Source organism: Xyrauchen texanus, chromosome 15, assembly GCF_025860055.1.
Source record: "Xyrauchen texanus isolate HMW12.3.18 chromosome 15, RBS_HiC_50CHRs, whole genome shotgun sequence".
Taxonomy (NCBI): domain Eukaryota; kingdom Metazoa; phylum Chordata; class Actinopteri; order Cypriniformes; family Catostomidae; genus Xyrauchen; species Xyrauchen texanus.
In genome coordinates, this window is record NC_068290.1 from 17,145,921 (window position 1) to 17,169,034 (window position 23,114).

The window sequence follows — 23,114 nt, forward strand, 5'->3', positions numbered from 1 at the left end:
TTTTATGTCCTTCTACTATTTTCTTTTTACTGTAGAGCACAAAATGTGCTGCAAAAAGACACAAAAACACCTTGAGTTTTGTCATACGATAGCTTTGTGAGACCAAACAACAGACCAAAATGGTTGTTTGTCACGGAAAATCCTCCCCTCCACTGCAGACTTAAATTTCAGTCTATTTCTCATATAAAGCTATTGTATGACTTAAGAAGACTTGGAATATAGTGCAAAAATGTGACTATTTCAGTGGGGCCTTTTTCCCCCACTATGAACTGTCAATGAATTGAAGTGCTGCATGTAGATTCTTCAACATTTTTCCTTAAGAAAAAATAACAGTATACAGGTTTGGAATGACATGAGGGTGAACGCATAATGACAGAATATTATTTGTTTGTGAACTATGAACAAAGTTGGTCAGTGAGGTACAAAATATAGGACAAATATGCTAATCATAGACTGGTATGATAATGATGAATCTGAGGCTTTAACAGTCAGTTAAAAGTCGCTAATTGAGAATGATTGAAGTAACAGGCAATAATCTGTTTTGCAGGGTGTTGCCATGGGAATTGGGCTGTGTGCCAGCAGTCATCTAGATGGCACTCTGGAAAAACTGGTGGAGTTTGGGAAGTCTGAGGTCTTCAGGAAAGCCTCAGGGATATTTGGTCTACTCAAAGTAGGATGAGTTTTATTGTGCTTCACACACATAACAGATCCAAAATATCTGCTTTTGTTTTTCAAATCCAATGTTATAAACTAATTTATGTTTTACCATATTATGTTGCTTTAATAATCGTTTAACACTAATTTATAAGTACATTGTGGTTCATAGTTGAAAGGCTAAAATATAAGAAAGCTAATTATATTAGGCTTTGTAAATGGTTTCAAAAACTATATTTCCAGGGTCCCACTGTCATGGAAACCATGGAAATATCAATTTTAAAAGTTTGTTTTCCAGGCCTGAAATGTTTTATTGCAAATATACATTGTTTTAGTTATGCTCTGCTCTAAAATATTTCAATGGCTAGATATTGCTCTTGGGTAGAGTAAAACGTTCTCGCAACCCATAGTGATGTCGGTCTAATCGGTTGAAGCGATTCACAAATCATTTTGAATTATTCATTTTTAAACCATCTGAATCAAAATATGATTCATGAAAAGTCATGGAAACGTTATGAAAATGTGCATATTGTTGATTGAATTAGTTTGTATTGATGTATTCACCTATGTGCTATTGGTTGCTTTCCTTGTCATCCAGGATAAAAATGACGTTGATCTGGAGAAAATGAAAAGCACACTGATTTTGTGTTATGGTTATGTTGCGATACACGCACCAGAAGATCAACTCCTCACTCGCATCGATAGCGTCATTCTCCTAAACATCTCCAAGCACTTCAACACCAAGGTAAATCACACTGGGCTGCATTCAACACTCTGGATCTAGACATTGAACAGAAAAGATAAGTAAAAGCTAACTGGATGTCAGCAGTCGTATTTGGATGTAACTTAAAAACACAATATTGTTTGTCAGCAGATAAAAAGTGTAGTGATTATAAAATGACAGGGAAAATGTATACTGTTAGTGGATATTCATAGTCAACAGTATTTTTAAATATGTTATTTTTTAAAAACACCCATTGTGTGGAATCTTAAATATTTCTTATATTATGTCATTTTAATCATGTAATCACTAGCACGCAAGCAACAGCGAGTGTGGAGCAGACTTTTTTATTTAAATTACGTTTTTCGCACCTGCATTCCAATATACATCTTGATGTAGTCCTTCCTCATGGTGACACAGCAATGTGTTTTCATCAGCTGAATGGGAGGCTAAGCACAAAGTGTGACAAGACTCCCATTGCTTATACAAGCCATTCGTGCATCATAAGCCGCTCAACTATTCAGCCCTTTTCGGTGAATCGTGCATGCAGAATCCTAAACCTTTATTTTTTATTCATTCATTCTCTTTTAATTTTTTAATGTATTTTTGAGTGTGACTATGCTTTAAGGAGGGTGTACTTGTATGCTGGGTTGGAAATCTCAAGGATTAATAGTGGCTTTTCCTTATTACATGATGTGTTGTTCTGAAAGCAAAAAGAAACAAAGAATGCAGGTGCAGAATTTCATATGAATAAAATAGTCTACTCCTCTCACCATTGCTGGCATGCCAGTCTGCATGCCAATGTTGGCACATGTGTCATAGATTGCCGACCCCTGGTTTAGAGTCTGCAGTTATTTGAGATTTTGATCCAAATTAGTGAAGAATTTGGCTGTTTAAAAATAATTTCACTGTTATGGGACCGTGTAACAAATTTTGTTTAAAATGTTTGTCTATATATATAAATAATGATCACAGATCCGGTTTAAAGGCATTTCAATTTATATCTCTCACCTCTGAAGACTCTCATAATTCTTATAGTCCATATTGTGTCCAGTCAAAACAGAGGTATAGATTCTGATTATTTTTAAATAAAATATATTGTTTTATATTTGAGAATTAAACTAGATCACTAATTTTATTGTTGTACAGGTTCTGGGAATTAAAGTAGAGACCAAGGTAACGTGAAGGGAAGCTGCCATAGGGACCTTCTCTGACCTCTGACCTTTACATTTTAACTCAATTCTTTATCTTCAGTCTTGATGCTACAATGAAACTTTTATAGTATTTCTTTTTTGAGCTTCTCAAAAAGGCATATGCAAATCTCATCTATCTCTTAATGACACTGAGATTGTTATTAGTTTAAAAAAGATATATATATTTACTGTATAAAGCCCTTCCTGTTGAGTCCAAACTCTGTTGTTATATTCGATTTTAAGATGAAGAGGATATTTAAGGCTCACTTTTTAGGACCTTTTTTACTAAAGTGAACGTTGTGTTTTTTTGAGAAAGTCAAAAGATGCTCACTAACCTGATAACCATTGTCTTACTAAAGCATCACTGTTGTATTTGTATATACTTGGTTTTCTGGCTTTTCTATATTTCAGGTTTGTTCTATATTTTATTCTGAATCATTCCTGATTTACACCAACAGGTTTCTTCAAACCTCTTTCCACTGAATCAATTTTTTATTTTCAGCACATGTTCTGAGTAAATTTTAAGATGCGTCACACATTAAATCATTTAAGATTTGCCTGTGATTTTTGATTTACATTTTTAGTGTTCTATAAACCACTGTTTGAGTGCGTGTTTGTCTCTTTTAATCTTTGTTTTTGTGTATGTTCATATGGACACTTCATAGGACCTGACAATGAAGCTCAGTCTGATTCATAGTGTTGGACTCATTGCCAAAGCGATCAGCACCTGTGTTCGTAAACAGGGCTTCCTGTTCTCCCGCAAACAAGAGCTGATGGGTGTTATGATGGTGGGACATTTGATTTGAAGACCATTCAGTTTAAAAATGTTCTACCAGGCCTTATAGTTTTCCCTGCCCTAATGCAGATGCAGAGATCACCACAAAAACAAGTTCACAAGTACCATTAGGGCTGTTGGATTCATGTTTCTTTTTTTTTTTTCTGCAGGATTTCATCAAAGCTGAACCAGCGGATGTTATGCGGACCCCTGTTCGCCATCATGTTTTGACCACATGTGCCAACCTTGTGTATCCTGTCATGTTATTTTAAATTTGACATAGTATGACTGCATTTCACTTTAACACACTTTTAAGCCTTGCTTTTCCCAATTAAATTGCATTTATATAGTATAATGGTCAGACTTAATCAGTAGATTTCACAAAATGAATGTTTAAGTACTTGACTCAAGCCTACAGAAACTTGGATCCCCCTTTAACAGAAAACGAGAATTTTGACTTATTAAAAACGTGTTTGAATGGAGTTTATGGGCTTCCTACCGCAGATACACCAGACAAAGGTAAAGATGAAGAAGCCCTGGATCCCAAGCAGAGAGAGGTATGAATGAAATATACACACCCCCAGCAAATTGATCTCTCTTTATCTTCTGTACTATATACTTTGTTTTATTGGATTACATTTTTGATAAGAGACTTGAGAGAAAATCCATATTTAGGATCTTAAAGGCATTGATGTATGCAAGCAATACGCATTATGAATGTAGTGTTTTTCTTCTCTCTTTTTTTTCACGAACCATGCTTTCCCCCTAGGCCTTATATTCAGATACCTTTAAAGCTCTTCATGAATTGCTGAGAAATGTGTTAGCAAGAGATTTGAATCCTGATGGTCTTCAATCTTTGTTCAAGGTAAAGAAGCTGTAAATGTTACTTGCCACTTTGTAGTTCCTTTGTATGAACCCCATTTATTTAATGCTTTAAATTTTCATAGCATATAGAGAGCTGGTTGAGCTCAGGGCAAGAACATGAGCGGGAAAGGGCAGTGAAGTCCACAGCAGAATTACTGCAGTTTTACTTGGACAATCTCAGTGTGAAGGTAAGGGACTTCAATGACAAGGCCAGTTCTTCAGTTTGAAGTTATATAGATTTGAATAGATACATGGCTTTGTTTATTAGTTTGTTTTGTTTTATTTTTGTGGTTTTGTTTATTCTTTGTTTTGCTTTTTTTGGGGGTTTGTTTGCTTTGCTATGTTTTTATTCATTTTTTTTGTTTGTTTTGTTTATGCTTCGCTTTGCTTTTTGTTTTTGTTTGCTTTTTTTTTTGTTAGTTTTTTTTTGTACGGAAGCCCTGAACTGCACTGTGAAAAAGAATTTCACTAGGTGAATATTTTTTTTTTAGGCGTCTTAGTGCCTTCCTGAGCCTATGTACTACTTTTTCTCTCTAAAAAAAGTTTGACCACTGTCAAATTTCTGGTTGTATTTGAATGACATTCACCACCGTCATATCGATGCTGCTATTGATATTGTGCTTTTTTAACATGTAAATATGCTAGATAGATGTCTTTGAAGTCTGATAGATTTAACCATATAGATTATTTAATATGAACTTGCATTAGAGTATTATACAACTATAAATCAACAGATCAAGTACCACATCTGTCACCTTGTAAGCATAAGATGTCATGCTTGCTGATAGTGGTTGTTACCGCATGCTAATTTTTCAAGAAACAAAAAAAAGAAAAATAATTTGAGAGAGAGAAAAAATATATTTTTAGAGGGAAAAATAATTTATTTTTTATAGAGGAAAAACTATTTTAGAGACATGGAACAACATTTTCACAGAAAGGACTTTTTTCATTGTGCAGTTCGGGGCTTCCGTATTTTATTAAAATTTTTGGCTTGTTTTATTTTGTTTCATGACACTGTCATGCTGGAACAGTAAAGGTCCCCATTCTATTAAAATGTTTTGTCCATTGACCATTGCATGGCAGTATGCTTGATTTTATGCGGCTGTAAGTAATGAGTGTAACTAAAATAGCCAAACCCATTCATCCACATACGTATGGCCATGTTGTGTATAAACCTAAAATGATCTAGTAAAAACCTTAAAAGATCTGGTAATACTTAGCGATGCCCTCTTCATTATGGAGTCTCCAATCCTTTAGTATCCTCTGGGTATTTTATCTGTGGATACAAAACATTCACTTTCAACAACTATTAGTTTTATCCTGCCCAAGCTGAAACTTTAAGTAGGATCATTTATTTCCTTTTTCCTACAAATCTTTTTGGTCTCCTCCAGGCACTGACTAATGAAATATGTGCATTGGGAAAAGAATGTAGTGGAAATCTTATTAGATCTATAGAGCATTTTCAGTGCTGTTGACTCTCTCTGTCTCCCTCCTCCTTTCTCTCTCTATCTAGAACTTGGTGACGTTTCATAATCTGGGAGCTCTTTTGGGGCGCCTGGCCCCACGGTGTACAGACCCGAACCCTGAGGTGCGAAGGGCAGCCATAGACTGCGTCTATAGCCTAATGTACATTCAGCTGCGCTATGAAGGTACTACCCTGTTCATTTCACTGTCCCTTTTATCTGGAAATTATCACTGTAATGAGACCCCACTGCAGAAATTTGAAGAAATTAGCATTTTACAGTGTTGTCATGCCTGAAATATTTAGGAATGCATGTTGACTCTCAAACCATCTCTATTTCTTTTGAAATACATTTTTCACTGTATACATTTTATATAACTTTATATAAAATACATGTATACCTTTTCTTGTTTTTGACAGGCTTTTCGCTGGACTATAAGGACGATTCAGTCGAGAGTCTATTAGATGTTCGTGAGAAACTAAGCAATCCTGACCATTCAGTCTTGTACAAAACCTGCTCTGAGCTGACCAAGGTAAAATATCTTAATGTAAAGTTCTCCTAATTGATGCTTCCAAAGCCATGAGAAGCCTAAAAAGACTTATTTTCCTATCGAGATTGCTATACTGAACTAACTCACTCTTGTCCTCTCCCTCTCATCCCCCATCTCTCATGATTTAGGTCATCAGTAAGCGTCTGCCACAGCAGCAGATGAGCTCGCTGTTGTTTATGTTGTTTGATGGTTTGGTGGATTCGCAGTCCAACTGCTCTAGAGCTTCCAGTGTGATCCTCAACACTCTGCTGAAGAACAGAGGTGCTGGCCTGCAGGATCTGGTACATTACACCACAAATAAAATATGAATTGTGTCTTACATAACCATTGTCCACAATATCTTTGCATCTCTCTCTCTCTCTCTCTCTCTCTCTCTCTCTCTCTCTCTCTCACTCTCACTCTCACTCTCTCACACACACATACACATTAATTTGTTTCTTAAGCTGTTTTCATCATGGGGATTGTTGTCTGGCCCCCAAAATGTTGGGAAACCATGACCAGCATGCACATTTATAGGCTTCTATTGTTTTAATATAATGTTAATTATACCTAATTTAGGCTAACCCTAAAACCCCTTTTTTTTTTGTTGGTCAAATTGTTTTTCCAATTGAGGATGTCGTTGATGTTCTCACACACACACACACGTGCAAATGCTCTATTCTTGTTTCACAATCGAAGAAATTCTAATGATATTTTAACTTCTCATCTCAACTCTGTTTGTGTTGTTCTTCGTCAGGTACCAGAGATGTTGGAGGTGTTACACAATCGGCTGCAGGCGATAACTGAAGAGCAGGTAAAGGTAGCTGTTGGTCAGTCCATTCTCATCCTCGCTACACAGCATCTGCAGACCGTTGTCAACACACTTGTCGCCTACCCACTGCCTTATGACAGGTAATTACAGTGTGTGTGTGTGTGTGTGTGTGTTGTCAGTATGTGCATGGCATTCATTGTCTGTCATGTGCTCCATGATGCATAATAATGGTGTGCTTGAGTGTTTGTTTTTTTTCATTGATATCCATATGTGTGTGTGATTTCACCAGCTGGAGCTGTGAGATGTGGTTGGCTCTGGGAGCAGATAGTACTCTGGCCCTTCAAATCATGGAGATGATTATTGAGAAGCTGTATGTTATGGTTCCCTATGTGGATAAGAAGGAGTCCATGATGAGGCCCGGTTTGACCAAAGTTGCAACCAGTCACCCATTGGCTGTGAGTCTTACAACAGCTGTCAACAAAATTTATGTTTACATTATACAACATGGTTACATTTCAGCAGTTAAATGCAAGTATAATTAAAAGAAACTGTGCGCTGGTCTTTAGTACCTTTTCTTTTACTTTTAGTTCTTCTCAGTTATTACATGTATTCTACTAATATATTCAGAACTCTGCTCATAAATTAATGTTTGTGCTTCAGTTAAATGCAGTTATAATTAATAGAAAATGTGTGCCAGTTTTTAGCGCTTTCTTTTACTTTTAGAAGCTCAGTTGATTTGCCAAGATTCCAAAATATTATTATATATATTTTTTTTAGAAGGCACATTATAATAACAAAATGTAAATCAAATAGACGGACAAATGGCGGTTGTGTTCCAATCAATAACAACAGTAGGTTACAAGAAGAATCAGTTTATTAAAAATTGAGAATAGCTATATGCTATTTTACAGATGCCTGTCATAAAGTTAAATATTCAAAGCAGAGAAATTAAAACCATTTTAAATCTTTTGATGCTAGAGTTGTAGGAAACAACCTTCTATGGATCAAATTAAGTAGTATCAATAAAAACAAGTCTCCCTGTATTTACGCTATTATAAATGTGTTAAAACCATTTTTAAAAGATTGTGAAAATTGTTAAAATTAATAATTTATAATGATAAATCATATCCGGCAAATGTATTCAGTGTTTTTAGTTTGGTTTTAAAATAGACATTTTCATCTTTTCTATATGTTGCTTTCATTTTGAGTGGGAATTATGTATATATTTTAAATTGTACAAAAATAACTTGCTGTGTGAATTGCATTTAGGTATATCTTTAAATATTTACCCTTCACAAAACCCCAATGAAACGTCAGCAAAATTTAAGCCAAATTGATAATTATTTAAATTCTAATAATGACAATAACTTGTTAATAGCCCTTCATATGAATCTCCCTAATTTATACCTGCTCGACCTGCATTAAGCTGATGTAAGGTAAATTGTCCACTTGTTTGTAAATGATCTAAAGCAGTTAATTATACAAGTAATTTATATATATATATATATATATATATATAAATCCAGGCCTTTGGACAGCTTTTGTTTAGAGGGTTAGATCCTGCGACACGTTAGTCTAGAAACTTAACCTTTTATGCAGTATATTTTAGCTTTACCTAATATAAAGTTACTGTATACTTTTACTGTACTACTGCTGGTTCAGTTTAGCTATGTGCAGAAAAGTCCAGTGACTGTTGTGCATCTATCGACTTTTACTATCATTAGATGCTTATTTAAGCCATCAAAAAGTAATTATGAGGAACAAAATAATGACACAATCAACTCTTTTCTGTATTTGTGTGTATTTATTTCTATATAGATGACATGTGCCCTGCGTGAGATGATGCTTAATGGTCAGTCTGCTGACGCCGTGGCCGCTGTGTTTCCAAAGCTCTTCAGTGCTCTGCTGGTACGTTTGGGCTCCAGCGTGGGAGTTCAGCTGCCAAAAGATCTCAACAGCAACAGCAAAATTTCAGAACGTAAAACATCCAACAAAAACAATGTGGCCAACTGTGATGTGTGTGGGTGAGTGCCATAAATATAAAATGCGCTGTCATGCTAATTCCAAGTTTAGACAAATAAATGACATTTTTGCATTAAATTCAGACAAGCTGAAGTGTGTAATTTCTGCGCCACCGAACAGAATTGCAAAAATAAAGATAGTTTCAAACAGCTTTCCGAATACGCCCCCTGTCTGTTTCTAACTGTCTCTAACATTCCAAACTTATGCCATTGGTTGTGTCAATGTTGTTTTGTTGGGCTGGATGGCCTCTCAAAACGACAGAGCAATTTTTATAGTGCCACAGAGACACAGTGTTTACAGTTTTTTGAGAAAATGAAACTACAAATGGATTACTTAGTTGTCTGTGCATATACGCTGGGATAGGAGAAAGTAGTTTAACACAGAAAAAGTCACACACACTTCAGCTATAACATTATCTTTTTTTAAAAGATAAAGTATGTATAAAGTATTTCTAAAATACCTTGTTTAGGACAAAATCTAATACATTATTGGATTTCCTTTGTCTATAAAGTAATCCATGATAATCAAGGGATGGTAGACTATAAAGTCAACATTGTATTTTATTCAGTACTGAAGAATCAATATAAAATAGTTCCATGTAATTCAAAATATTCTTTCACCCATTATTTGTGTGCACTATGTAGTTTTGTTCTTATTAGAGGATAAAGTCTTTAGCTTAGCAATATGCTAACATCAACCTCTGTAGTAATCCACATTTACATTTCATGTCTCTCATGTGGTGCTTATGAGGAGCACTGTTTGTATGGTACACGTGTGTGACTGTTAACAGAATTGCTGCCAGTGTTTCAAATCAATCACATTTGAGTTTCCATTTTGTTGAATTCGAAGGTAAATGCACATGCAGACAGAAGACAGCAAGGCAGCTCAGGATTTGGAAGAGGACTAATGAGACATCTGTTTCTCTTTTCTGTGTTGTTCAGGGTGGCCGTGGAGGCCCTGCGGATCCTGCTGGCTCGAGCTCAGCTGGACGCTGTGGTGAAATCATTAGATGAGGAGGGAGCTTGGGACAAGATGAAGAACCCACAGCAGCACACTACAGGAGTCACAATGCTCTCCAGGTACAGACACTTAATCTTTCCCCTCCCATACATAAACTCACTCAGACTGTTCATTGTTTGCAAACCAAACTTTTTTCATTTACATTATGTTCACTGGCCCAATCATAAACATGAATTCAATGTTCTTATTATTATGTTATTATATACAATGTTATATTCCCTGTCCATCTGTTGTTTATTTAGACAGGACATTTGGGCAGGAAACATTGAGGGGCATGTTGCCTTTTTTCTTTATAAATATCCAACATACTATTGTTTATTTCACAGCCATGAACCATGACTGGCTACTCTGTAATTAGTTTGTAACTGGTGAAGAGTCATTGGGGGTATTTACGCTTGGTCACTTCATGCATTTTTGCTGATCGGATAGCTAGCTGATCATGAAAAGACCAACTGTAAATGCCCTCCAAGACGGATTCGGATGAATATAAATCTGATCACTCAAACCACCTCCAGAGCATTCCAGATGAAACTCGGTCAAGTTTAAATGCATCTGGCTGTTCAAGGCACATATGTAAACTTTACTCCACCCAAACAGTGCTACATCAGCATAAGTATTTGCTTCTGGGCTTGTGTCGAGCAGTAAATAATACCAAATTAAGAAACAGGCGAACGTTGTAGGAGAGTCAGAAATACACAGCATGCTCACTGAGCAAAATCACTTGAAATCAAATTAAAATAATCACAGAAGTTTACTTAAAACAGAAGTTTTATTTGCATATAGCATGGGTATTGGATTCATACTGGAGACACATTGATGTGGCCAAGTGTAAATGGAATGTGCTTATTCAACCAGTAGCTATCCGATTAGTAAATACGCATGAAGTGACCAAGTGTAAAAACCCCTATTTTCACTCTATAGAGCATTTGATTAGACAAACATCTGTGTAGTGCAAAATTAATCATAATTATTTTTGGTCGGTTTCTTGGCTGTACATTTTTTGCACTACAAGTTTGTCGATTTTAAGGACTACACTTCTATAGATGTCTTCAAATCTAATTGAAACCTGGCTCCCCCAGCTGATTCGGGTTTCTCTTAAGGTTAATTCTCTCCACTAACTAAACATCTTGTGGAGTTTTCCCTTTGGTAACTAACATCTAATGGAGTCTTATTCCTTGCCACAGTCGCCTTTGGCTTGCTCACTGTAAAGATAATAAGGCATGATTTTCTATAAAGCAGTTCACTTGAGACATTAAGGCATGACCTCCTGTAAAGCTGCTTTGAAATGATGTATTGTGAAAAGTGCTATACAAGTAAAATTGACTTTAAAGGTGTGTAAAAGTTGTATTGTCCTTGATGTTGTTCTTGCATATATTGAGAGCTTTTGTAGCTTTTGCAAAGATTTCATGCTATTGTAGCAGACATATTGTCTCATGCAATGTGTTTGTGAAGTTTTTCTGAAGTGCAAGTTTTGAAGGTGCTTTTTCTTTTCTTTTGTATCAGAGCAATGGCCAAGCATGCTGGTCCAAGACTTCCTGCCATTGTGGAGAGTCTCTGTCCTTCTCTCAGTAATATTTATGAGTGCCAGAGGATAACAATCACAGCGTTCTTCTCTGAGGTAAGACGAGTTTATTGTGTCTTGGAATAGGCTATCAAACATTTATCATCTAACAGTTTGTAAATTGTCCTTCTGCAGAATAAGGACATAAAGTAGTGTGAATATGAAGTGACAGATATCTATTCAGAATTCAAAAAAACTATCTATGAACAGCAAATGATTGCTAACTATCTTGAAAACTCACAGATTGTTCACTGGTTTTACTTGAATAAAGCTTTTAATATGGGTATGGGTATGCAATTACATTGCCATTTCATTTCTGTTTTTTTTTTTTTTTATTAGTTTGCAATTTTTCTCTCTGTCAGTTCTGCACATCAGCAAAACTATTGAAAATGGACACCTTACAATTAATTCACATGCATACGCATCGTTAGACTTGAGATGAAGCACGGTACAAATGTGGCAAATCAGCCGGTTCATTTTTTCATCTTTTTTTATTTGAACTGTTTCATTTCTTGTTTAAGGTTTTCTATTAGCCGTTGTACATGTTGAGATTTTTTTCTTTTTTCTTTTAGCTACTTAACCACCATGTGGCGACTGAACTGATGATTCTGGACATGTTAATGAACAACATGATGGAGAGGATAACTGACTCCTGCGGCACTGTCCGCATGCTGGCTGTCCGAGGCCTGGGGAACATCGCTGTGGGCTCACCTGAGAAGGTACAGACCCATTGCTTGACATCTGAAAGTAAACACACCTTGGATAAAGAGTCCAGCTAATAGTTTCTTGGAAACTGTGTGAGACTTGTTTTTGCATCAATCAGTATGGAAGTTGTCTCATGCACAAAATTGTTTCACCCTAATGTCTAAAATGTTACCTAGCAACTGCTGCCTAAAAGTTATCCCCTGTTGTTTCCCTAAAAGAGAAATGGGAAAACTCTGTGCACTTGTTCTGCTCTGTTATTATTTTGTTCTTTGCATTTTTGTGTGTTCCCTCTGCAGTCAAGTGTAGTTGAACATCATTACCTACAAAAGCAGTCTGTTAAGGATGTTATTATATGCTGTTATTCAGTTATCTCCCTGCTTCTGTTTGTTCTCGATCAGGTAAATAAGTACGCAAAGGAGCTTTTAGCAGCCATGAGTTCAGGTATGGAGGAGAAGGATGATCCAGAGAAACATATCACACTGGAGGCCATGTCAGGCATGTCCAAGATACTGCTTTATCTGGACCAAAAGAACGTCCAGCTGCTTGTGGTGTACATCTTTATGAAGATTAAACCCTTTCTAGAGAATGTGAGTGTGTAGAGCGAAAGTGCAAATTTTTAAAATCCTAATCATTAAGCAGCAAATGTCTTAGTTATGCTACCATCTAAGGCTGGGCAGTTTAACTTTGTATGTATTATGCGACCAGTAAAAATGTGTCAACCGGTAGAGATTTTGCTATACTGTTTATACTGTGGTAGATTTATTTATCAGTGGGCAGAAATTAAAATGGCTTCAAAAACAACATGTAACATTCATGTGTTATTATTAATCTTAGCTTTTTGTTTGCATCCATCAAGTTCCAAATAAAAAGAGAAAATAGTCAGATGAGATAAAGCACCTTTATTTGTTTTTTGTTTAATTTACAAATCTCCAAGAAGCTTGGAACATCTGCCAAGAAAAATTGTGTCCAGGTGTACCCAGAAGAATTGGGGCTGTTTTAAAGGCAAAGGTGGTCACCAAATATTGATTTAGCTTTTTTTGTGTGTTTACTGGACTTTGGATGACATTAATTGATAAATGAAAACTATTTATGGCATTATTTTTGAAGAAATCCTCACAAAAAAAATTCAGTGCTTGAAACTTTTGCACAGGATTGTATATATCATCTTTTGTTGAGTTTCCAGTAAAAATAACTAAATTTGTGTTGTATACCATTACAATGATATAAAATTACTCCTACCGTGATACTATATTTTGGTCATAGCGGCCACCCCTACTACCATCTTAAAATGATCTCACATTTCAGTTCTTTTGTATATTATTCTCTGCATAAATTGACAAAGTACAGGAGTTTTGTTTTAAGCATTTACTCATAGATAATTTGTCATATTCAATCAGGAGAATGATGACATCCGATGTGCTTCCATCATGCTCATGGGAAACCTGTCAAAGTTTGGTTCGGGTGAGCCCGTCTTTAAGGACCAGATCCACAATGTTCTTGTCAGTTTGCTGTTGCACCTCAGCGATCCCAACCCTCAAGTGGTCAAGGTCAGTTTTTAGTCTGTGCACACTCCTACGCAGATTGCTTTTGTTTTAATGGCTGTAAATATCAGTGTACCAGAATTGTATTGCAATTTATGAATGTTTTAAAGCTAGTTACTATAATGCAAAAGCAGAACAGTATTAATGATCCTCTCATTTTGTTGTAGTTTTACATGTTCCTGTCAAATGATGTGCAATATGAGATGTATACTGTTAAAGTCCAAAAGCAAGAAGTCTGTTTGTGATTGCTTGCTTGCATGAGTTTTGATCGTGTGTGCCTCTTTGTTCCCCTAGGCATGCAAGTATGCCATGCGGGTGTGTGCTCCAGTTGTAGGTTCAGTACAGATCTCTGCCATGTTCCAAAACCATCTTCACGAGGAGAAGGGTCTGCATTATGGAGAGTTCATTAATGACCTCACCAAATACATAGTACGGCAAGAGTCAAATCTTTATTATAAGAACAGGGATAGAATAACTACATAGGACATTCTGTTCATCTGATACAACGCGGCATACCTATGAGTAGATATATTGGCTTGTACAAAGATTATTCAAAAACATTTTTAAGCCAGAATTTGAATATGTCATTGTTTTCTTCTGTTATATACTAATCAATGTCTTTAGCAATTATAGTTATGTTTGCTTGAAATCATACTGTTATTCTACAAAGTTGGTTTAGGTGTTTTAAAAATCACTAAACCAAGACCAAAATATCTAACACTAACTCCTACCTAGAGCTTTCAAGCTACATCCACCAAACTTGGTACAGACCTTAAGACTGTTCCTGAATAGTGTGCTATGTCTTTTCTGATCAGACTTGCGGATTTTACACAGTGGAGGATCAATAATCTTACCCATAGACTTATATTGATGGAATGTTCAAATGGGCCAACGGAATGCTCATAACTCTTAACTGTAAACAAACCCACAAAAGGCCTTTAATCTGCTTTGTTTTCTGTCTGTCTGCCTGTCTGTCTGTCTATCTAGACAGACGGACAAGCAGGCAGACATGATATCAGTAAAATGCTGTAATGCCATGACTCAAATGTTAATGAAAACATCTCTTGGTAAAATAGACATTACACTTTTTTTATCCTTTATTTTAACTAAAGATCCAGGATTTCCCAGGCATGCTGAACTTCTACCACATCACAGTCATTCAGTTCTTCAAGAGTAACTGGGCAGAGATTAGAGCCAGTGCTGCCATGTTCATTGGTAAAAAAAAAAATTTCAATATGTTCAAAATGGCATGTTATGATTGTTTGAAAAAACTGATTTTTCAAGTCACTAAGGCTGTTTTCTCACTTAGTTCTATTGCTTGGTCTAAACCAGAGTTCTATTTACCCCCTGCACAGGCTGATCTCTTTTCACATTGTACTTTTGGATGCAATGGTACACTAGCGTCATTAACATGAGTTCCATTGTTAGTACTAGTGACAACCGTTTACCATTCTAACTGACCCAAAAATGACAGGATGCCAGATTTATTCATCTTTTTGTCCCTTTGGTTTATTACCAACCTTTACACAGACAGAATGGAACTTCAGTTTGTCTGCCGTGGATGCATTGCAAGAGATATGAAGAATATGTGCTGCTCTCCAAAGGCAGTTTATTCGGAAACAAGCAGCTATGAAAAATGTATTATACCGTAGTATGTGTTGAGGATACAATGATGCAAATTATGTCATCAATAGCGGTTCACATCGGAGTTGTACCATCAAACCCCTTTCATTCCAACCAAATCAACTATTGTGTTGTTAAATGCTGTATACTCTGGTTCGAATCAAAATCTAGTGTGAAAACAGCCTAAATGTGCCACAGAATAGTTACTGTTGCTTGCTTACACTCTTTTGAAACATTAGCACACTTTTTAGTATTACATTCAATTGGCACAATGCTCCTAACAAGCATTTGTATGTGTGTATTTGTAGGGTTTCTGCTTGGGAACCTTCCTGATGAGCATTTTTCCCATATGAATATGGGGTCTGTGACCAACGGTGGGTACTGAAGTCCTTTAGTAATAATATCTGTAGTGTGATATCTCCGGAAGGACAGCACTTTCTTGTTATTGTGATTCATTTGTTGTTTTGTGGCATATATGATGTTACACTCTCAAACTCCATTGTATGTCTATTTTAATGGAGATTTTGTATTGAAAAATACATTGGAATATGTACTGCTGATGAAGTAGTCTTTTTATTTTCTATTTTATCACAAAATGCACCCTGCTATTTGTTGGTTGCCAGTTGACTTGCATGTTCAGCAATTGTCTGACTTGTAATGATGCTCTTTGTCTCTCTCTCTCTCTTTTTCCACTCCTTCAGGCCTGGTGATTTTGCTACAGGATCCAGATCCTCTTGTGCGAGTGAAAGCTGCTGAAGCCATGGGTAATTTTCACTGAAGTTGTCTCTACTCTACAGCCATCAATCTACTATTTTAAATATGTTAAATAAGGAGAAAGCCTTGAATTGTTGCTCTTTAATAATCCTTTAAATGTTTTTATTATTGACCAAAGACTGTACACTAGTTCTGTAAGAAAAGATACAAAATAAAATGGTGAAGATGTGTGTCATGTTACAGCAATTTTACTGTAAGCTCTCTCAGATGTGTAGTGTGTGATTCCATCCTTGGCTCTTGTCACTATCGATGGGTTTGTAATGTGTTATAGAGGTACAGTAGGTACCTGGCCACCCTTTAAACCTTATACTTACAAAAGAAATACACAAATTTCCTTGACCACTAGTGAAGCATGCTAAATGAATATCAACACATGAAGGCATTACAAATTTATTTAGTATGAATTAGTATACTTTAAACCAAAATCAACACTGTTTTTCAACAAGGTTTTCCTGAAAATAAAATTACATGTACAGCTTATGTGCTGCTCAGTTTGTTTACACTGCAGGAAAAATCAGATTTTTCCTCAAATCCAGTTTTTTGAGTGACTGTTCAAAATACAAGTAATATGTGGCCAGATCAGATTTTTTCTGTTCAGACTACAGTCACTTTTGTAATCACTTCCACATTAGTTGTCATGTAATGCAGCAAACTTGCATATTCACCATGCATGAGATTTTAGCGATGATATTTTACCATTTATTATGCTTTTAATGAGGGCAGTATCCAAATATGAACATTGTTCACAAACGGCTTAAAAATGGGAGAGGTGGCATATACAATGTTTGTTGCTGCTAATTTTGCTGCTGCCCATTTAGTGGGGACATCCTGCATTTTGGCCAAAAATACAATGTCTCATACAGGACGCCTTTTATCTTTTGGGTCCTGTATTTTAACAGAGAGTGAAACATCCTTTATTGAAGGCTTTATGTCCTGTATAAAATCATAAAAAATTTGTATGGTGAGACGAGGACCCGCGTCCCGTGATGAAATGCTCAAAATTCTCAAGAGTCCTGTATTCACGTGACATTCAATACTTTGTCGTGTTGTGGTTTCTCACAACCAGTATGGGTAACTGCACCTTAGCGCATCTCTTTGGGTAAGTTAAGCCAGTATCTGTATTATTATAAGATATTTGCAGTGCGTTGCGTGCCCTGCAACCCTGTTTAATGTGTTTTTGTCCTGTTTAGACTACATAAACCTGAATGGATTTGAGTGACAGTGTCCAAAAAATCTGATTTTTTTTCTGCCGGTGTGAACATTGCCTTAGAGTTGATTTTGAGGCTTTAGATTTTAATCCTATCAAATCCTATAGATTATAATCCGTGCTTTAGCGTAAAATGTTGAGCCACTAACTAAAATTGAAATCTTGTATTGACACCCTTGTAAAAACTTGCTTGAGTGTCTTTTGATTATATCATTCACTACAGTGCCAAAAACATGGATTTGTATCTGATAAATCTTTGTAGATTAGTTATTAAAAGATTTGTGACTATGTTTCATACTCCTTTTGTGATCCTTATGTGTAGCTGAATCACCAGTCCTGTTCCGTTTTGTAAATTATAGATTGTTAGTAAGTTAATTAGTAAAGTTCAATGTTTTTCAGGATAAGTGCAATGTTTTAGAGTTTTAGCATGAATAAGACTGAATATATTAAACTTCTCAGAATATTGGATGTTTTTGTCTTGATGAATTGGACAAAGATGTTTGAGAATTTAGGTATGCTAAGAAGTTTGGTACATGGAATACCTGACCTGTCCTATAAGATGATACCACATATTCATCACAGTAGCTATAGTGGATTGTCTGGGTCAGCTTTACAATGTAAGTGGGCTAATAATGTCTTTATTCTTTAGCTAATTCATATTTTAGTGAACTTGGCATAAATTAATTGGGTAACAAACTCTTAAACTGCATTGGTGTGATTCTCAACCTCACAAGAACAACACATGCTTTATTCCAGTCTGTTTAGGATAAGATTTTAGAGAATGAAATATATCATAAGTTAAATACAGTGAGTGAAAAAAGTATTTGATCCCCTGCTGATTTTGTAAGTTTGCCCACTGACGAAGAAATGATCAGTCTATAATTGTAATGGTAGGTTAATTTGAAAAGTGAGAGACAGAATAACAACAAAAAAATCCAGAAAAACGCATGTCAAAAATGTTATAAATTGAATTGCATTTTAATGAGGGAAATAAGTATTCGACCCCCTCTCAATCAAAGAGTTCTGGCTCCCAGGTGTCTTTTATACAGATGACTAGCTGAGATTAGGAGCACACTCCTAAAGAGAGTGCTCCTAATCACAGTTTGTTACCTGTATAAAAGACACCTATTCACAGAAGCAATCAATCAATCAGATTCCAAACTCTCCACCATGGCCAAGACCAAAGAGCTGTCCAAGGATGTCAGGGACAAGATTGTAGATCTACACAAGGCTGGAATGGGCTACAAGACCATCGCCAAGCAGCTTGGTGAGAAGGTGACAACAGTTGGTACGATTATTCGCAAATGGAAGAAACACAAAAGAACTGTCAATCTCCCTCGGCCTAGGGCTCCATGCAAGATCTCACCACGTGGAGTGCAATGATCATGAGAACGGTGAGGAATCAGCTCAGAACTACACAGGAGGATCTTGTCAATGATCTCAAGGCAGCTGGGACCATAGTCACCAAGAAAACAATTGGTAACACACTATGGCGTGAAGGACTGAAATCCTGCAGCACCCGCAAGTCCCCCTGCTCAAGAAAGCACATGTACAGGCCCGTCTGAAGTTTGTCAATGAACATCTGAATGATTCCGAGGAGAACTGGTTGAAAGTGTTGTGGTCAGATGAGACCAAAATCGAGCTCTTTGGCATCAACTCAACTTGCCGTGTTTGGAGGAGGAGGAATGCTGCCTATGACCCCCAAGAACACCATCCCCACCGTCAAACGTGGAGGTGGAAACATTATGCTTTGCAGGTGTTTTTCTGCTAAGGGGACAGGACATCCGCATCAAAGGGACGATGGACGGGGCCATGTACCATTTAAATCTTGGGTGAGAACCTCCTTCCCTCAGCCAGGCCATTGAAAATGGGTCGTAGATGGGTATTACAGCAAGACAATGACCTAAAACACACAGCATTAATCCCATAGAAAATCTGTGGAGGGAGCTGAAGGTTCGAGTTGCCAAAGTCAGCATTGAAACCTTAATGACTTGGAGAAGATCTGTAAAGAGAAGTTGGACAAAATCCCTCCTGAGATGTGTGCAAACCTGGTGGTCAACTACAACAAACATCTGAACTCTGTGATTGTCAACAAGGGTTTTGCCACCAAGTACTAAATCATGTTTTGCAGAGGGGTCGAATACTTATTTCCCTCATTAAAATGCAATTCAATTTAAAAAGAAATTGACATGTGTTTTTCTGGATTTTATTGTTGTTATTCTGTCTCTCACTGTTCAAATTAACCTACCATTAAAATTATAGACTGATCATTTGTTTGTCAGTGGGCAAACGTACAATATCAGCAGGGGATCAAATACTTTTTTCCCTCACTCTGTGTAATTATATGGTCTTATTATACATGTATAAATTATTTGTTATGTGCAACCAGTTTCAGTTTGAGGAAGATTCTAGCCACTAAAGTTCTAGATTTAAAGATTTAGACAAAAATTCAGATTCCTTTATGCACAGGGTGTTGAAAAGATATTAGAACAAGTCAATCAAATTTACGTGCTTACTATGTACACATAACATTAATCTAAATGCTTTATCCAGAGATTAGCAATTAAAGGTAGGAACCCTATGCTGTAATAAAATTGGCATTAATTCCTGGGTTGGACTGATTGACTGAGATGTGATTGAGCAAGACAAACTTCCACTGGAAGTTTCACAGGTCTGCCAAATTGAAAATTTGTTTAATATGTATTTTGTTTCTATTTAGACATAATGGTTTTGTTACATGTAATAGAGCTCATCTCTGGATGATGGAGATGAGAATATGTACGATATGAATCATTAAAGTTGTTATACATGAAAAATTGGAACTGCCATGTTGATTGTTAAGGGTTCTGCAGAGAAGCCTCTAAACAAAATTCAGACTTGAGACACTACTAAAATATATATAATGGGTATCATAAAATAAAAATCATACCCTTTGTGCTTCAGTGCAGTCTCACACCCTGCTGGACCTCTTTCCACAATAAGATGATGACACCATCCTTTTTGAAGTACGTTTGGAAAGAAAATGAACTTTAATGTGCGATCAATGTTATTTTCAGAAACATTGCTCCAGTGCTTCCTGCCCCTTTCCTTTTTTATTTTTAGAAGAATATTTCAGCTCTGCATGTCCATACAATGCAAGGGAATGGGTACCAAAATGTTGAAGATTTTGGTGAGAAACCGAGCGAGACTTAAAGGATATTTAAGTCATTTCTAACAATAAATCTTCACTTTCACTTCTTTTGTTTTTGACAAGTCACAATCTTCTACATATCACCACCTACTGGGTAGGGAGAAGAATTTTGGGGAAAAACAGGCTTAAATATTGATCTGTTTCTCACCCACACTTATCATAACACTTCGGAAAATATAGGTTTAACCACTGGAGTCTAATGAATTACTTTTATGCCATCTATTTGTGCATTTTGGAGCTTCAAAATTTTGGTACCAGTCACTTACATTGTGAGGACCTACAGAGCTGAAAATCAGTGCTGCTGTAGGTGTCAGGACTGCATGATAAGTGCCATAGTTCTCAACCTATTAAATCCAAGCCAGTAGTCACTCCTTAGGTCTCCTTTGCATGTCAACTGCTGTCGCTACTCTTCCCTGTTGGTGCACCAGCGAATTGCCAAGGAGGCTATGGTGATTTGAGTCATTTTCAGTCTCTGTTGACCCTCTTTACATAATGGCATTGAGCATAATGGAATCACTGAAAATATGCTGCTGGAAGATTTTATGTGAAATTTGCGTGTCTGAAAATATGCAGAGTTTATAGGCAAGAATTGTGTGGAAGCCTGTGGTTATACTTAGAATTTATCAGCTTGGCGTTTGGTTGTCATGGAAATGAGATTAGTTACTGCATATTAATAATATTATAAAATATGACATCTGTCAATTTTCAGCTGGGTGAATGCACCCTCATATGGGTTAAAGCACTGTTTTTTACTGATAAAAAATTCATCCCAATGAGTCAATTCTTTTGAATCAGTTTACAAAAAAGATTTGTTCAGTCACCATTTCTACACATTTCTGCGACAAATGATCTGTCTATGTGTTTGACACTATGATCAACTGATTCATTACAAACACAGAGTCATTCATGACTGCATCAAAAGAAGTGAATGAGAATTATTAATTCACTTAAAGTCCCCATGAAGTGCCTTGACGAGCGCAGTTCGATTTGGGGTTTTGATGTATTTACTACTTAAACAGGAAGTGGGGGAGGGACATGTCAAACGATTCGTTCCATTTTAAAAAATTGCCAATATAGTTTTACACACACGCAGAGTACCTCTTTCCGCCATGCTGCTCATGTCAGAGCCACTTACGGGCAAACATTTAAAGCAATCTAAATACCAACCAGCTTTTCCAAAGACTTGAAAAACGAACAATGATCTAACTGACGAAATTAATCCATAACAATCCCACAAGCGCACACAGCACATCAAGGTCTTTGCTTATGATGAGACTGGAGCCGTTGTGCAAGTCCAATGCAGATGATTGAGAAACAAGCGAGTAAAATATAATATATCCATGTTTTGTATTACAATACATTAAGCATAAAGAACACTTACTCGAGCTGTACATCCCAAGACACCTCCAACTGCACCATTTGATTGGACAATGTTTCTGAACCGATATGTGAGTCATCCATGTGAGTCAATAGACTCACATGGATGTTGAGTCTTTTGAAGAGAGAGACTGCAGATTTAAAATGCTTCTATCTTATGAAAACACGTTTTGTCAACGTTTAGATGCTCTTGCATATAGATGGCCTTGAAGTTAATAGATATTGACTAAAAGCAGCAAAACATTAACTTTGATTTCGTGGGGTCTTTAAGGAATCTGCGCATCCTACTATGCATCTTTCACTTCCAGGTTTAAACACAAGAGAGCGCCACAATGTATGTTAAAGAAGCTTCTTGACACTAACAGCATTAAAAGCTGACTAACAACATAAATGACCAGATTAAGTGAATGAGATTGCTCATCCAACAATAATACTTCTGGACCAAAAGGTCAAATCTACCTTGATTAAATTCTGATTTTCAAAATCACATTACATTTGCAAGCAAATAGAAAGGCCTTTTAATCCTAAATGAAGGTGTTTGAAAGATTAGCGGTATAGGACTACATGAGATTGCAACTGTGGACACACCGTACCTGAGGGTAATTTTCTCTGTTGGATGCACTGGCCGTCCTTCTCCCTAATCAAGCTCATCTTACCTTTCAGCTCACGTCTGTTGACTCTCTCAACCTCTTCTGCTCAACAAAGCTGCAAGATTAGGCTTCATTTGTTTGCAGTTTGATAATGTTTTGATTGTGCACATCACTTAAGTACACTCATTTAAAAATGCAAGATTGGCAAAGGTTTGTGTGTATGTGTGTGAGAGACAGATGGAGGTTGGGCACATAGGATATATGAACTTTTGAACTTCAGGGGGTTGTTTTACAACACGTTCGTTCAGAGGGCTTGATGGAGTGCAAGAGAAACTATGGCCCGGAGATGCATTTCCAAATGACTTTTAAGTGGATTGTTGTCATGATTTTCTTTCTTACATGAAACACACAAAGTGATACAAGATTCTCCGTCAGTATTAGTCTCAGTCACAATTCACTTTCATTGCTTCTATTTTTCATGCAATGTAAGCAGTGGCATAGACCCAGGCCCACCCAGAACATTAGAGATTATT

At 36.5% G+C, this 23,114-nt stretch overlaps 1 protein-coding gene across 4 annotated transcripts in view; it reads left to right on the forward strand.

Moving 5' to 3' along the window:
* The window catches only part of LOC127655930 (maestro heat-like repeat-containing protein family member 1), a 48,585-nt gene extending 30,427 nt beyond the window's left edge, over nucleotides 1-18,158 (forward strand). For 3 of the 4 annotated variants that reach the window (XM_052144014.1, XM_052144017.1, XM_052144015.1), the window contains 23 exons: nucleotides 548-670; nucleotides 1,253-1,399; nucleotides 2,525-2,551; nucleotides 3,234-3,356; nucleotides 3,514-3,593; nucleotides 3,762-3,900; nucleotides 4,113-4,208; nucleotides 4,291-4,395; nucleotides 5,721-5,856; nucleotides 6,090-6,202; nucleotides 6,349-6,501; nucleotides 6,957-7,111; nucleotides 7,261-7,426; nucleotides 8,790-8,995; nucleotides 9,935-10,072; nucleotides 11,517-11,631; nucleotides 12,147-12,293; nucleotides 12,678-12,866; nucleotides 13,677-13,826; nucleotides 14,115-14,249; nucleotides 14,933-15,035; nucleotides 15,752-15,817; nucleotides 16,145-18,158. In XM_052144014.1, the coding sequence (XP_051999974.1) occupies nucleotides 548-670; nucleotides 1,253-1,399; nucleotides 2,525-2,551; nucleotides 3,234-3,356; nucleotides 3,514-3,593; nucleotides 3,762-3,900; nucleotides 4,113-4,208; nucleotides 4,291-4,395; nucleotides 5,721-5,856; nucleotides 6,090-6,202; nucleotides 6,349-6,501; nucleotides 6,957-7,111; nucleotides 7,261-7,426; nucleotides 8,790-8,995; nucleotides 9,935-10,072; nucleotides 11,517-11,631; nucleotides 12,147-12,293; nucleotides 12,678-12,866; nucleotides 13,677-13,826; nucleotides 14,115-14,249; nucleotides 14,933-15,035; nucleotides 15,752-15,817; nucleotides 16,145-16,221 (2,889 nt within the window). In that variant the 3' untranslated portion in view covers nucleotides 16,222-18,158. The remainder of the gene's footprint in view (nucleotides 1-547; nucleotides 671-1,252; nucleotides 1,400-2,524; nucleotides 2,552-3,233; nucleotides 3,357-3,513; nucleotides 3,594-3,761; nucleotides 3,901-4,112; nucleotides 4,209-4,290; nucleotides 4,396-5,720; nucleotides 5,857-6,089; nucleotides 6,203-6,348; nucleotides 6,502-6,956; nucleotides 7,112-7,260; nucleotides 7,427-8,789; nucleotides 8,996-9,934; nucleotides 10,073-11,516; nucleotides 11,632-12,146; nucleotides 12,294-12,677; nucleotides 12,867-13,676; nucleotides 13,827-14,114; nucleotides 14,250-14,932; nucleotides 15,036-15,751; nucleotides 15,818-16,144) is intronic. The other variant, XM_052144016.1, reaches the window with a different exon arrangement.
* The last annotated feature ends 4,956 nt before the right edge of the window (nucleotides 18,159-23,114 follow it).